This window comes from Moschus berezovskii, chromosome 3, assembly GCF_049115385.1.
Source record: "Moschus berezovskii isolate FMDL1 chromosome 3, NW_MosBer_1.0, whole genome shotgun sequence".
NCBI lineage: Eukaryota > Metazoa > Chordata > Mammalia > Artiodactyla > Moschidae > Moschus > Moschus berezovskii.
Genome location: NC_142462.1, coordinates 13,899,236 through 13,914,684, shown reverse-complemented (window position 1 = coordinate 13,914,684; position 15,449 = coordinate 13,899,236). Strand labels below are relative to the sequence as shown.

The following is a 15,449-nucleotide window of genomic DNA, read 5'->3' as shown; positions in this document are numbered from 1 at the left end:
TGAGCCAACAGGGAAGCCCAAGCATACTGGAGTGGATAGCCCATTCCTGCTTCAGGGGGTCTTTCCAACCCAGAAACTGAACCAGGGTCACCTGCATTGCCGGCGATTCTTCACCAGCTGAGCTACCAGGGAAGTCCCATTAATCATCTCTACTCCAGTATAAAGGACTGGACTTCCCTGGTGGCTCAGATGGTAAAGTGTCTGCCTAAAATGCAGTAGACCCAGGTTCAATCCCTGTGTTGGGAAGATCTCCTGGAGAAGGAAATGGCAACCCACTTCAGTATTCTTGCCTGGAAAATCCCATGGACAGAGGAGCCTGGTAGGCTACAATCCATGGGGTTGCAAAGACTCAGACACGACTAAGTGACTTAACTTTCACTTTGCAGTATAAAATAAAAAGTAAAAGAAAGAAGATGGTGCTGGAGAAGACTCTAGAGAGTCCCTTGGACAGCAAAGAGATTAAACCAGTCAATCCTAAAGGAAAATCAACCCTGAATATTCACTGGAAGGACTGATGCTGAAGCTGAAGCTGCAACGCTCTGGCCACCTGATGAGAAGAGTCGACTCACTGATACTGGAAAAGATTGAAGGCAGGAGGAGAAGGGGGCAACAGAGAATGAGATGGTTGGATTTCATCCCCGACTCAATGGACGTGAGTTTGAGCAAATTCTGGGAGATAGTGAAGGACAGGAAAGCCTGGCATGCTGCAGTTCATGGGATCGCAGAAGTTGGACAAGACTTATTGATTGAACAACAGCAACAACAGAAAAAGAAAGAAGAGAAATACAGAATATCACAAGTCTCAAGTTTCCTTGAAAAGAATTTTAATTTATTCCTTATTTAAAATTACAATTAAATATCAAAATCCCCCCTTTGCTATTTATACTATGATGTACACATTGACTTTTAAGGTTACATGACCCCTAGTAGCAGCAAACACACCCAACACCCAATCCTGGTTTCTAAAGACTATGCTTCAATAAAAGGAAACAGGGCTCTCTGCAGAAATGGCTGAATCTGGGGCTGGGGCTGGGAAAACACAAGGTAAGCCAAGAGCAACTTGTAGGACAAGAAATTATGGAAGTGCTCGAAAAACACTTTGCATAACAGGCTCTAGGTTCATCTACCTCATTAGAATTGACTCAAATGCATTCCTTTTATGGTTGAGCAGTATTCCATCGTGTGCGTGTATCACAGCTTCTTTATCTACTCACCTGTCGATGGACATCTAGGTTGCTCCCATGTCTTGGCTATTGCAAACAGTGCTGCAATGCACACTGGGGTACAAGTGTCTTTTTCAGCCAATGGGAATTTGCAATATGACTGAGGGAACTCAAACTGGGGCTCTGTAATAACCTAGAGGCGGGGGAGGAGATTCAAGAGGGAGGGGACATATGTACACCTATGGCTAACTCATGTTGATGTATGACAGAAATCAAACCAATATTGTAAAGTAATCATCAATCAATTATAAATAATATTTTTTTAAATTTTAAAAAATATTTTTTAAAAAGGTACATGGGACAAATCGAAAGTAGCATTGAAACACAAACATTACCATATGTAAAACAGACAGCCAGTGGGAATTTGTAGTATGACACACGGAACTCAAAGCCAGATTGCTCTGTGACGATCTAGAGGGGTGGGATGGGGTGGGAGGTGGGAGGGAGGTTCAAGAGGTAAGACAGTGTATCAAAGGCTGACTCATGCTGATGGATGGCAGAAACCAACACAATACTGTAAAGCAATTATCCTTCAATTAAAAATAAATAAGTAAATAAATAATAAACATTTCAACAATTTTAAAAAAAGGGGGGATGAGACATCTCGAAAGGACACAGGGGCCAAGCTAAAAGAGCTCCCAATGACCAATGACTAAAGCAGGAACGATCTGAGAAACAAAAGAAATAATGCACCATTGGACAATAACTAGGATTGAAGATAAAACATAGAATAACTAGTTTAATTTGATTTTCATATAAACAGTGAATAAGATTGCCTCATTGCAATATCTCAATGCCAATTTCTACATATCATGTAGGGTGACAAATAACATTATTAAGATAACTATACAGTAAAATAGGGCTTCCCTGGTGGCTCAGGTGGTAAGGAATCTGCCCGCAATGCAAGAGACCTAGGTTTGAATCCTGGGTCAGGAAGATCCCCTGGAGAAGGAAATGGCTACTCACTCCAGCATTCTTGTCTGGAGAATTCCATGAACAGAGGAGCCTGGCAGGCTACAGTCCATGTGGTCACAAAGAGTCTGACACAACTGAACAAATAATATATATAGTAAAATATATATATAATTCTCCAGCCATAACAGAAGTTTAATCATTCTCAAAGATTCTTTTCATTTCTTCTAAATGACACTAAATCTAAAAGTTTCCCCAAGTGTTAGTGCTGTATGTGTGACCAGATAGACACTATGCTGCAATCATAGATAAGATTATAGGGACAGATTTGGGGAAAACCAGATAATCAGTTCTCCTCAAAAATGTTACATTAACAACAACAACAAAAAAAAACCTGTGACACAAGATTTACATAGTATCCCACACTTTAATTAAATTGAAGTGTCAATATTCCAGCAGCTGACATTTCTTGCTCTTTTTTTACCATCATGGAATTTAATATTTAAAGCGTGCAAAATGGAATGTTTATTAGCAAGATGACAGCATCAAAATTCTCTTAGCACTCTTTTTGTACCCTTTAAATTCTTAGACTATGTCATAAAGGTCTTAAGTGTGGGTTAAATCTGAAAATTACTGAATTTCTAAAGATCATAAGGCTTTTTTTTTTTTTTACAATGTTAAATGCAGGCCAGTCTTGGAAAGATGAGTTTCAGTAAAATTCTTTACAGTCAAAAAGCAGCAATCATCTCAGAACTTTATACCTTCTTGGGCCAAAAGGCAAGACTTGCTTTAATACAGTTGGACCTCAGAAAATTTCCTTGTGATGAATAAGACTTCTCTTTATAAGATCAATTTCAATGTCTAGCTCCTAATTTTTAAAATATTGACAATGAAAACCAACTGTAATAAGACAAGTGAACAACTTTTAACAAGTATTCTGAAATGAAATTCTTTGTGAATCTGTCAAATTCAAAACAATCCTTACTGCCTGCCATACGGTAAAATTTGAAAATCCTCTCCAAGGATTTGAATTACCCAAGGAGTTTAAATGACAAATTCCTCTAACTGGAAACAGCAAGGGAAAAAAAAATTTTTTTTCCAAAAATAAGTTAGATCACTTCTCATTGGCTTGCTGGGTGCCTGTGAATCAAGAGTTTGTATATGTAGCTGATACTTGTGCATGCCTGCACACTCTCTCTTCCAGAAAACGTTGAACCACCTAAGGAGAGAATGCATAATAATGCACTGATAAAGCCACCTGCTGTCTCCCTGCACAGCGTGCCGCTGTTGCAAGAGGGACACTTGCTCTGCTCACCCGTTGATAAGTGAGAAGACCTCACTCACCGAGCTGGGGCTGGAGTGCCGCCGAACTTTAGGAGACTCTTTGCCCGCCGAGGAGCTCTTATTAAAGTTAATGCAAGCATTGTTCTCGGAATGCACCCTCTTCACTTGATTAGTGGGTTTCTCAAAAGGGTCAAAAGCGCTCTGCGTCCTCTGAACCCTGACTTTCTTATCCTCAGGAATCGTGTCCAGGGGTTTGATCACTGAGTCCATTCCTGGGCAGTTTCGTGTGGACATCTTTGTGACACATATCTGGGGGGAAAAAAGAGAGAGAGAGAGAAATTAAACTCAGATTGCTCCACTGAAGCTTTAATATCACTACACAAGAGGATTTATTATCCTACAAAGCATGCCCATTTTTATCTCAGGAAATACCCCCAAAGGCTATATTCTAAAAGCTACAGCAGCTTAAACCACAATATGAAAAATGTGTCATCATCATTCCGCTTATCATACTTGCTGGGGCTTCCCTGGTGGCTCAGATGGTAAATAATCTGCCTGCAATGCAGGAGACCCAGGTTCAGTCTTTAGGTTGGGAAGATCCCCTAGAGAGGGGAATGGCTATCTACTCCAGTAGTCTGGCCTGGAGAATTCCATGGACAGAGGAGCCTGGCAGGGTCGCAAAGAGCTGGACAGACTGAGCAAGTCGGCAGACTGAGCAACTAACACTTTGATTATATTCGCTGAGGGCCGACATTAAAAATGTTATCCCTGAAACAGGAAGCTTAACACCTAGACTGCTAGTGCCCGAAGGTGGCTCTCGAACTCTGTCATATATTTTACCACCTGACTGCAAGTGGGATTATTTCTAAATCACTAAAAGATGGATAATTTGCCTTTATTTTTTTTAAAAAATCAGCTCAATTAATTCAGAAGGGCATTTTAATTGATGGGCCATCACAGAAGCAACTAACCCACGGCTAGACAAAAAATCACTGTTCTTCAAAACCTTAAAGCTTGAATACATGTTTAAACTCTATCCCCACCTTGTTTCATCTCTAAACTAGAATGCAGCATATAAAAGAGCTAATGGTTAGAGAAACTGAAAGTTGAAAGCAATGTTTTTTCTAATATTAAAACTAACAGATGAAAAGGAAAAACAATACCACACAGACAAACACGGAATGACACTCATTTCAAAATCTGCTTGTATGACTCCACGACAGCCCTATCTCCTTCTCCGTTTTACTCATTCTCTTCCGGCACAATCTGAACCACTCTTGCTTTCAGTCTCTCGGATCTTTGCTCCTGTTTTCCACTGTATGTTCCAGCTCTTTCATTCTCCACATATTCTCAAGACTCTTTTACTTAGTAACTTCATGGCCTCTAGCTTGCCTGGAAAGTAAGGTAACTTTATTATGTGGTCTGAAAGAAAAGATAACTCTGAATTTGCTTTTAAAGTTTTATTTTTTCTTCTTGTGAAAAGTTTCCACATTCCTGTTGAAGAAAGCAGGAAAACAGATGGTATCTAAGAAAATCTCATATTGTTAAGGTAAACATTTAAGTGTCTGAGTAATACATATGGGATGATTCCATACTGGAAAGAAATGAAGCCATGTGTATAGATATAAATAGATAAATATACATATATATATAAGACAGACAGAGATATTTATATGTGTGTGTATGAGCACATATGAATATAAAGGTATAGAAGGAAATACACCGAAGTGTTAAGATAAGCAGAACTGAAGGGGCAAAGGGCAAGATTACTTACTTTTTACATACCCCTGTATTTTTTCAACTGTATAATAAACATGCCTGACATGTAATTTTTTGAAAATAGTAAAGTGTATAATTAAATTATTTCAAATTATTGAAGCAAAATTTGGATTAAACACTACGTATCAACTCTGTCCTGAGTGTCTCTGAACTCCCAAGCATAGGGAGAATATTAATTAAATCCAATAAGGAGGAGATCAACATACTTATACAATATCACAAAACTGCTGAAGGCATCTTTAAAAGACCAGGCAGAGTCCTCTACTCCTGACCAAGAACTAACGACTTATCACAGTATTAAATGCATTCAGTGCTTTTAACAGTTCATGAGTTCCTCACACGGATACATGAAACCACTCACCTCACTGAGGCAACTGAATCCCAACAAATAAACACATGAACCTGAGCAGTCAACGAACCCTAAATACAAGAAATCCAGAGAAAAATAACACGAAGGTACATCAAAATCAAATTGCTTAAAACCAGTAAAAAAGAGAACACCTTAAAAAGGGGCCAGAGGGGAAAAAAGTACTTTAAAAGAGAAGACAGGAAATATTTGGAAACTAAACAATAGGGGAATTAGAAAGTCTCTTGAATTAAATGAATAAAATATCTTGAACAGAATATCAAAATAGATACAGCTTAAACAGTATTTTAACTGCAGGAAAATTTATAAAGTAAATGCACTGAGCGGGAAAAAAAAAAGTCTCAAAGCAGTCAGAATACACCTTAAGGGATTACTCCGGTGGTTCGGTGGTTAAGAATCTGCCTTGCAATGCAGGGATGCAGGTTTGATCCCTGGTCAGGGAACGGAGTCCCACATGCCTCACAGCAACTAAGCTGATGCGCCACAATGAGAAAGCCCACGCACCGCAACAGAAGACCCTGCGTGCCACAACTAAGACCCCAGGCAGCCAAAGAAATAAACAAACTGTTTTTAAAGATGAGTGCCCTTAAAATACTAGCCAGAAAAAGAACATTTACTAAAACCTGAAATAAGCAGAGAATTAAAAAAATGAAAATATGTCATCACGGAAATAAATGAAATAGAAAATGAAAAACAACAAAGAAAAAATGAAACCGAAAGCTAGTTTTCAGAGGAGATTAAAAAACAAATTGATACACCTCTAGTCAGACTGATAAGAAAGAAAGGTAAATAACATGCTTGCCAATAACAGAAATGAGAGAGACAACATCACTACACATTCAACAGGTATTATCAACAACTTTATGCCAATAAGTTCAGCAACTTAGATGAAGCAAATTCCTTGAAAGACAAAAACTATCAAAGTTCACTTGAAATCAAAGTGATTTCAAAGAAATCAAAGGTGTAACCAAAAACCTTATCACAAAGAAAATGCCAGGACCAGAAAAGATTTCTGGTGAAGTAAATCAAACATTTAAGGGAAAAAACACCAATTTCACAGAAACTCTTCCAAAATATTAAAGAGAAGGGGATACTTCCTCACTCATTATATGAAGCCAGCGTCATTCTATCACTAAAACCAGACAAAAATAAGAAAACTACAGATCCATTTCTCTCATGAATATAGATTACAAATTATTGGCACATTTTTAACATACTGAATCCAACAATAAATAAAAAGGATAATAAGCAAGGAAAAAGTGGTATCAATCCCAGGAAGGCAAGGTTGGCTTAATACTCAAAAATGTGTAATTCACCATTTTATTACACAACGTCAGAAATCTCTAAAATGGCTCCCCGTGATGGCCACTTTCAGGTAGCCACACTCTGCTTTAGTCTGCAGATCTTCCATGTGGGCTGTATTTGCTGACTTAGATCCAATAAACAGAATACAGCAGAAATCATGGGCTATCACTTCTGAGAGAAGATTATAAAAAGACTGTGGCTTCTGTATTGGTACCTCCTCACTCCCATCCCCTGTCTCCTAGATCACTATTCCAAGGCAAAGTCAGCAGCCACATCAGAAAGTGGTTCTGCAGAGAGGCGCATTTATGAGAAGGACTGCCAACAACCACATGAGTTGAGCCTTCACGTGTGACCACAGTCCCTGCCCCTGCTTGACTGGAACCTCATACAAGACTCTGAGTCACAGGCACTCAGGTAAGGAGTCCTAGATTCTAAACCAACAGTAACGGTTACACTGAATGCCTTTCTCCCAAGAAGAGGATGTCCACTCTCATCATGTTGACTCAGCACTGTCTTGCAAGCTCCAGACAATGCCACAAGGCAAGAAAAAAGAAATAAAAAACATCCACATTGGAAAGGAAGAAATAAGACCAACTTTATTCACAGAAGACATTATCATCTATGTTGGATGAAATCTACCAAGAAAAAAGCAAAAACACTAGAATTAATAAGTTTATCAAGGGTACAAGATATAAGACCAATATACAAAAATCATTTGTATTTTCAGATACTAATATCAGAAATTTAAATTAAAAGTAACACCACTTATAACAGTTTCAAGCAATATAAAATATTTAGTGATACATCTGACAAAATATGTGCAAATCTGTACACAGAAACTATAAAGTATGCTTGAGAAAAGTAAAACAAAACAAAGGGACCAACCAACTCACGGGTCTTTCAATCCACTGTGATACTTTCAGAAAGAAGTTCAGTTCAGTTCAGTCGCTCAGTCGTGTCCGACTCTCCGCGACCCCATGAATCAAAGCACGCCAGGCCTCCCTGTCCATCATCAACTCCCGGAGTTCACTCAAACTCATGTCCACAGAGTCGGTGATGCCATCCAGCCATCTCATTCTCTGTCGTCCCCTTCTCCTCCCGCCCCCAACCTTTCCCAGCATCAGAGTCTTTTCCAGTGAGTCAGCTATGTATCAAGCAGGGTGATAAATGTGTGTAAAATGATAACATAAACAGATACAAATGGGGGTTGACTTGATACAGTGATAATGGGAAAATGATGACCACGTTTGAGCTCCAACCCAGTCCTTGAAAGTAGCACCCGGAAGTATAAACCCCATGGAAACTCTTAATTTTGCCAAAGAGAATATGGAGCTAACACAGCACTGTACTCAGCTCTACATTCTATTTTTCATTCAAGCTCTTTGAACTATCTTAGCAAATTCGACTTTATCAAAAAAGATTTTTTGCCATATTCATGAGGAAATACATGGGGGCAAACTCCTGTAAATGTACAGGGAAATTTTACCATAAAATATAACATTTTAGCACACACACACCAGCACACCATAGCAGGGACAAGGAAAATGACAAACATCACTTCAACATGCTGGCAGAGGAAAGAAGAGCTATAAGGGCACCGTCAAAGCTAAAAAAGAATGAACTTACTTCTTAGCCAGTTTATGATAAACCCATATAAACTCATATCAGATAAAACTCATTTAAACCTTTCATTCACTTCCTGCCTCCAACTCTGGGAAAACTAATATTCACACGGTTTTTTGTTAACATTAAGAGACACAAGTACATTGGATCGGAAATTTTGATAACTCTTTAAGAGAAACTGTTACAGAATCTACTGTGATTAAAGCCTTATCTCCTTCTTCATGCCTTATATTAAGAGCCCTACATTAACATGTTTTCAGTCAGGTAGCATCCTACTAAATAGACACACATGGTAACTGTAAACATCAGTGTACACTGTACACCAGGGGAAAACCAAGTTCTCTAAAGCCATGAAGACAAAAAAGGCAGCCCAATTCTAATTTTTAAGAGGAAAAAGTATTTCAACAAAATTTTCTAAAATTAAAATATTTCCCACAAACATTCTTAAGTATTTCATGTTTATCATTTTTGCTATCTACTAGCAAATGACTAAATACAAGTAGAAAACAACTACTAATGCAAAACAAGCTTCTGGGAGACAGTACACTTGTTCGAATACATGCCTTGGATGTTATTTTACTTTCTACACTCACAACCATATTTCTTGCTAGTCAGTTTCTAATTCATATGATAATTTAGAAATATATCACTATTCTATGGTGGTTTGCAGAGTGTAATATTTTCCAGGCAGCTCATCAGAAGAACACAGGGGAGACTCAGCATCTTTTGATGCATTGCCATGCAGGCAAGGATGTTGCAGATATCACTTAACCCTTTCCTTACTTGCTCAGTGCCTGGTCCACAGTAAAGTGCAACAAGTTTCTCTTGAATCAATCCACCAGATTTAAGAAGATTCATTCAAATTATAAGTCTTCATGCTCTCTTGCTAAAAGGGCTGAAGTTCTGCAATAGTTATTACTCAAAACCTATTGTTAAAAACAAACCAAATAAAACAGCAATCTTGACACACAAATAATATACATATATATTCATAAAATGCAATCAGTAGAAGTATTTTTAAAACGCAAGCTCACTGTGATAAGCAGAATTCTGCGACACCCAGTTCACCTTTCTCTCTCTCTTTAGTCGCTCAGCCATGTCCGCTGCGGCCCCAGGGACTGCAGCCCGCCAGGCTCCTCTGTCCATGGGATTCTCCAGACAAGAATCCTGGAGTGGGCTGCCATTTCCTTCTCCAGAGGATCTTCCCAACCCAGAAATCGAACCCAGGTCTCCTGCATTGCAGGCAGAGTCTTTACTGACTGAGCTATGAGAGAAGCCTTTGGATAATACCCTTCCCTTTGAGAGTGACTACGATGGGCTATCACACCACGGTTCCTTTATGTGATCTGACAAATGGGAGAGTAGGCTGCTGGGCCTGACCTAATCAGGTGAGACCTTTAGAAGCAGCATTTTCTCTAGTTGGCTTCAGAAGAGAAAGGCAGAGATATGATCTGGCTAGCCTGGAAGAAAGTCAACATTTCACACTATGACTGCCTACGAGGGCCACAGGGCACAGAATAGAGGGTGGTTTCTAAAGGCTGACAGTAGTTACTGACAACTGGAACAAATGGGAACCATTGTCCTACAACCACAAGAAAATGAGTCCTGCCAACAACTAGTGAGTTTGGAGGTCCATCCCAAGCCCCTGGTGAGATGCACAACCATGGCCAACACCTTGACTTCAGCCCAGTGAGACCTAGAGAAGAAAAATCAGCTATGCTATGCCTGGACTTTTAAACTACAGAAACTGTGAGAAAATAAGCTAGTAAGGACGTATAAAGGAGATCAATCCTGGGTGTTCATTGGAAGGACTGATGCTAAAGCTGAAACTCCAATACTTTGGCCACCTCATGCGAAGAGTTGACTCACTGGAAAAGACTCTGATGCTGGGAGGGATTAGGGGCGGGAGGAGAAGGGGACGGCAGAGAATGAGATGGCTGGATGGCATCACTGACTCGATGGACATGAGTTTGAGTGAACTCTGGGAGTTGGTGATGGACAGGGAGGCCAGGCATGCTGTGGTTCATGGGGTCGCAAAGAGTCGGTCATGATTGAGCGACTGAACTGAATGTGTTACATACCAACAGAAAACTAATAAACTGGCTTTAGTGAAATTGCCTGAAGCACTCAGATATTTGAGCAGAATGTTCTTAGGAACATGTTGCAGGTACCACTTACTGTACCTGACACACTGTATCAGATCCAAGAGAGATAAGCAACATTTCTTAGGATTGCTATCCATAAATGACCATATTATTGAGAGCTTTCTGCATGACATAACTCCATCAGCTATATAAAACCCATGAACAAATTCTCCACATAACTAAATTAATACACAATTTATGCTTGTGTCCCCTTCACTGGGTTTGTATGAATAAAACCAATATCAGGCCTGCTTTGTGCAGGTACCTTCCTCCAGGGAGAGTAATCCATACTTGAGTTTTCCACATAGGGCAAAGTGACTGTTCTGGGAAAGTTTCAAGTTTCCAGTATTTAGGACAAACCACTTAAACTTGATCTGGCCATCTCTGTTAACCACAGCACAACAAAGAGTAGAATCCAGGCCCTTCAGAAGGATATGGGGAAGCAGCCTCACTGACCTCATTAGCTCATCAGGGAGGGGTCTTGCCCACAGAAGGAGCCAGACAAGGTGAATTAAGAGTGGCCCTCATTTCCCTTAGCTGCAATTTCTGGCTTTCCTGGTGACTCAGTTGGTAAAGAATCCACCAGCAATGCCGGAAAACTGGGTTCCATCCCTGGGTTGGCAAGATCCCCTGGAGAAGGAAATAGCAACCCACTCCAGTATTCTTGCCTGGAGAATTCCATGGAGAGAGGAGCCTGGCGGACTTCAGTCCACGGGGTCGCAAGAGTCGGAAGCAACTTAGCAACTAAACCACCAGCACCATATAATTAAATTTTTAAAGTGCCCGTGGTACGTGAAGAAAAGGGTAGCTGACAAGAGTCCTAGCAGTAAAAGAGGGTTCTATAAGACAGATTATACACTGGTGCTACTCTCCAGCACCCAACTCTTCACTTGAATCCTTCCATCAACCTGTCAGCAATCTAAATAAACACTGTGCGTGCGCATGCGCTTCATTGTGCGTGCGTGTGCGCGCGCTCACCTGCTCAGCTGTATCCAACTTTTTGCAATCCCATGGACTGTAGCCCGCCAGGCTCCTCTGTCCACGTGATTTTTCAGGCGAGAATACTGGAGCGGGTTGCCATTTCCTTCTCCAGGGGATCTTCCCGAACCAGGGGTCGAACCCACATCTCCTCTGTCTTCTGCATTGGCCAGCAGATTCTTTACAACTGAGTCACCCAGAAAGCGTGTGGGCTACATTTGCGCCCCCAAATAGAATTGTCTTTCTTCTCACAACAAAATGTTTGTGGTTGGTGCAGTAGAAAGTCTTGGTGACAGAATCTCATAAGAAAAGCAGAGGATAAAAGCATGATATGTCAAACTGGAAAAAAAAAAAAATCAGCAGGAACCCATAACCTCAAAAAGGCAGATTTTTTTCAACCACCGAACAGTAGCCCTTTGATCCACGGTTAACTTGCATGTGCGGCCCCAGTGCCCAGATTCTGGTCTATGTTCCAATTTTCCACTGTGAAGAAAGAGGAATCCTTGGAAGCAACCTGATTCCAGGTCACAGGGCAGGAAGCACAAAACAGCTGTGAAATACCCAGCTGTTACCAGAAAATTAAGATCCTTTCAAAAACGTCAGGGACAATGTTAGAAGGACAAAGGAATCTGGATATAGGGATTCCTACTGGTCAAGCTGTGATTACATAATTGAGCATCAAAGAGAAAATAAAATTATGGTTATGTGGAACAAGTGAGTTATTGAAAGACCCTGAGTTCATTCTGATTTTGAGAGAGGAAAGTCAATATTAAAAGACAAATGGCAGTTGTGAGGAAGAATGAATATAACAGGATCCACAGCTGGTTTTCACATGTGGAGCTGTGAGTAAGCCAAGCAGTGCCAAAAAATGTAGGAGCTGTACCCAACACAGGAATGAGTGCTCAAGGCTTGTGGAAAGCTATACAGCCCAAGTGCACAAAGAACAGCAACGCAGGACGTTTCAATAACAGACCAGAACAATATAACACAGCAATAAACTAAAGGGTATGTGATGTTGCCTAAGCAATGTTTACAAAGAATACATTTAGTGGAGAGAGACCAGATTGTAAAGAAATGTGACATCATTGTGGAAAACATTTTTTGGAAATAAGTTAAATTTTTAAAATTAAGTGAAATTTAACCCTTAAACAGAAAATTCAACTCAAGTGCTAACCAATGACTCAGATCTGAATCACTCTGGAAAAAATCAACCAAGACTTTTGTGGACTGCAACAGTCAAACATGAATTTGAGCAAGCTCCAGGAGTTGTCGATGGACAGGGAAGCCTGGCATGCTGCAGTCCACGGGGTCGCAAAGAGTCAGACATGACTGAGTGACTGAGCGACTAAACTTAACAGTCTACAACTCTAGATCTTGTAACCCCAGCTATTCTGAGAAGACATTGTTTTAACTGTGGATTTGTTACGATTACACAATGGGCTTCCGTGGTGGCTCAGTGGTAAAGAATATGCCTGCCAAAGCTGGAGACATGGGTTCGGTCCCTGGTTTGGGAAGATCCCCTGGAGAAGGAAAGGGCAACCCACTTATTCTTGCCTGGGAAGTCCCTTGCACAGGGGAGCCTGGCGGGCTACAGTCCATTGGGTTACAAAAGAGTTGGACACGCCTTGGCAACTAAACTACAACAACAGAAAAGATTACACAATCCCAAGAAGATTCAAAAACATTATTACTGAAACCCTTAGAAGGAATCTAATTAAGTAGACCCATATTTCTAGGAAGGCATAAAAAGAAATATAGAAATAATACGAAATTAATTAAACCCAGTATTGGTGTTTTAAAATAGGATGAGCATAAGTGTGGTAATATAACGTACAAGAATATTTGTGCATGTTTTCTTTGTTTAAAAAGTATCTGAAATATGTTAAGATAATCTGTCACACTAAGTATCTGAAATTAAGGGAATTTAATTAAGGCAGTAATCAGTACTTAAATAGATTGAGACAAATTGCTTTTCAAAATTACATTAACTACATATATTTTTTATGATGTGGGCACTAGCTGGGGATGTTGCAGGCACGGAAGACTCTCAGACATGATATTCACCATCAGCTTTCACTGCCCTTTACTCAGCACAGGGCACACCAAGCCATAGACTCCCTCTTACTCCAAGCCATGGACCAACCCAATCACAGTAAATAGCTGCACCAGCAGTACTGCCTGAAAACAACAGACATTCCAATGTTACCAGGAAACGGGGTATGTTTTCTCTATGACGGCATTTTTTCACACTTCCTTGATCCACTTAGAAACTGAAGTGACAAAATTTACATAAGCAGGGATGTCTGATGGTACTTGAAAACAGAAAAAAAGAAGAAATCATCACAAATACCAAAATAAACTTCTGTTCCTTTCTTTTTTCCAGTAAATTCAACAGAACCCAGATTTCAAACATGGTTAGAGATGTACCCACACACTGAGACGTTCATCGGAATCCATTACTTCGGTTCACTCATCATTAAGAGGGGTCTGTTTATAAGCTCTGAAGAAGGAAATGGCAACCTGTATATAAGCTCACAGACTCAAAGCTCAGTAAAAAGTGTTAGCAATTCAAACAGTGTTGGAGGCTCCAAAAGTCACAGTTTGACCTACAGTTTTAGCTTGGAGCTATGTAAAATCCAGACAACTGTCTCCCAAACTCACAGCAGTGGATTTGAAACAGCACAACTTAATTCTGTTAAGGTTGGCACTCACTGCAAGTGAATTCATTGGGGCTGAAAACTGTCCCTTTGAATCAACCATTTTCTGATGAGCGGCATTTTACTGGCTTCAGAGGGTGATCTCTACTTCACTCCACACTCTTCACGAAGGCAAACACCAGACAAAGAACTGGCTTCCATCATGATGTTCTGACATCCATAAAAGGAATATCCATGCCAGATTCAATGCAAAACTGAAAGCAGCAAAATTCTTGACACTGAAACAACCTCTTGCATTTGTTTTCCCTCATCGGTTACCCAGTGGGGGCCTGATGGCTTTGTCTTACTCAGTATCTGCTCTCAAAACCTGCTCCCAACTAAAAAGCAATCCTCAGTCATTCACAAGTCTTTGAACACTTAAAATCAGAGTATCACCTCTCCCTGGATTATTTGAATGTTGAGCATTATAAGATAAAAAGCTTCATCCACTGTAAAGAATTGGTGAGTGGGGAATGAACGGGAAGAGTATAGGAGAAATTTCTAATGCCACTAGAATCATAATTCTTAACAGTTGCTTTCATCTCTAACCTAAACCTGCAAGATCTAAAAGCATGCTGTCCTCTCTTTGCTTGCAGCCTCTTTTCTCATCTGTGTGTATGAGTATGTATAGAAGTGGCAGTGTGAATGACTACATGGAACAATAAAAAAAAAAACCAGAATGCACTATCTGTATGTATATAACGGGATATATGCCCGAGAGTCCTTTCACTTACAACTATATTCTATCAGAACCAACATCTTGCCTAAAACCACCTTCAGAACATTAGCAAATATATAGGCAAGCATGCCACCCATATGACTTCAGAACTAAGTGACTCAGAGGGCTTCCCTGGTGGCTCAGTGGTAAAGAATTTGCCTGTCGCTGCAGAAGGTTCGATCCTCGAGTTGGGAAGATCCCCTGGAGAAGAAAAGGACAACCCACTCCAGTACTTTTGCCTGGGAAATCCCATGGACAGAGGAACCTGGCCAGCTTCAGTCCATGGGGTTGCAAAGACTCGGACACGACTTTGCAACTAAACTTCAACAAGTGTCTCAGACAAATCACTTCAATTCCCTGGGTCTCAGTCTTATCATCTGTAATGTGACACAGCTGGAGCAAACAACTCTTCGGGCCTTT

The 15,449-nt window shown here is 40.2% G+C and overlaps 1 protein-coding gene across 7 annotated transcripts in view; it reads right to left on the bottom strand.

Annotated features, from left to right (window-relative positions):
- CDK14 (cyclin dependent kinase 14) overlaps positions 1–15,449 on the bottom strand; it is a 683,048-nt gene that overhangs the window by 524,738 nt on the left and 142,861 nt on the right. For 6 of the 7 annotated variants that reach the window (XM_088833154.1, XM_055420391.2, XM_055420393.2 and 3 more), the window contains one exon: positions 3,480–3,728. In XM_088833154.1, coding sequence (XP_088689280.1) covers positions 3,480–3,728 — 249 coding nt within the window. Of the gene's footprint in view, positions 1–3,479; positions 3,729–4,582; positions 4,986–15,449 lie in introns of those variants that run through there. The other variant, XM_055420396.2, reaches the window with a different exon arrangement.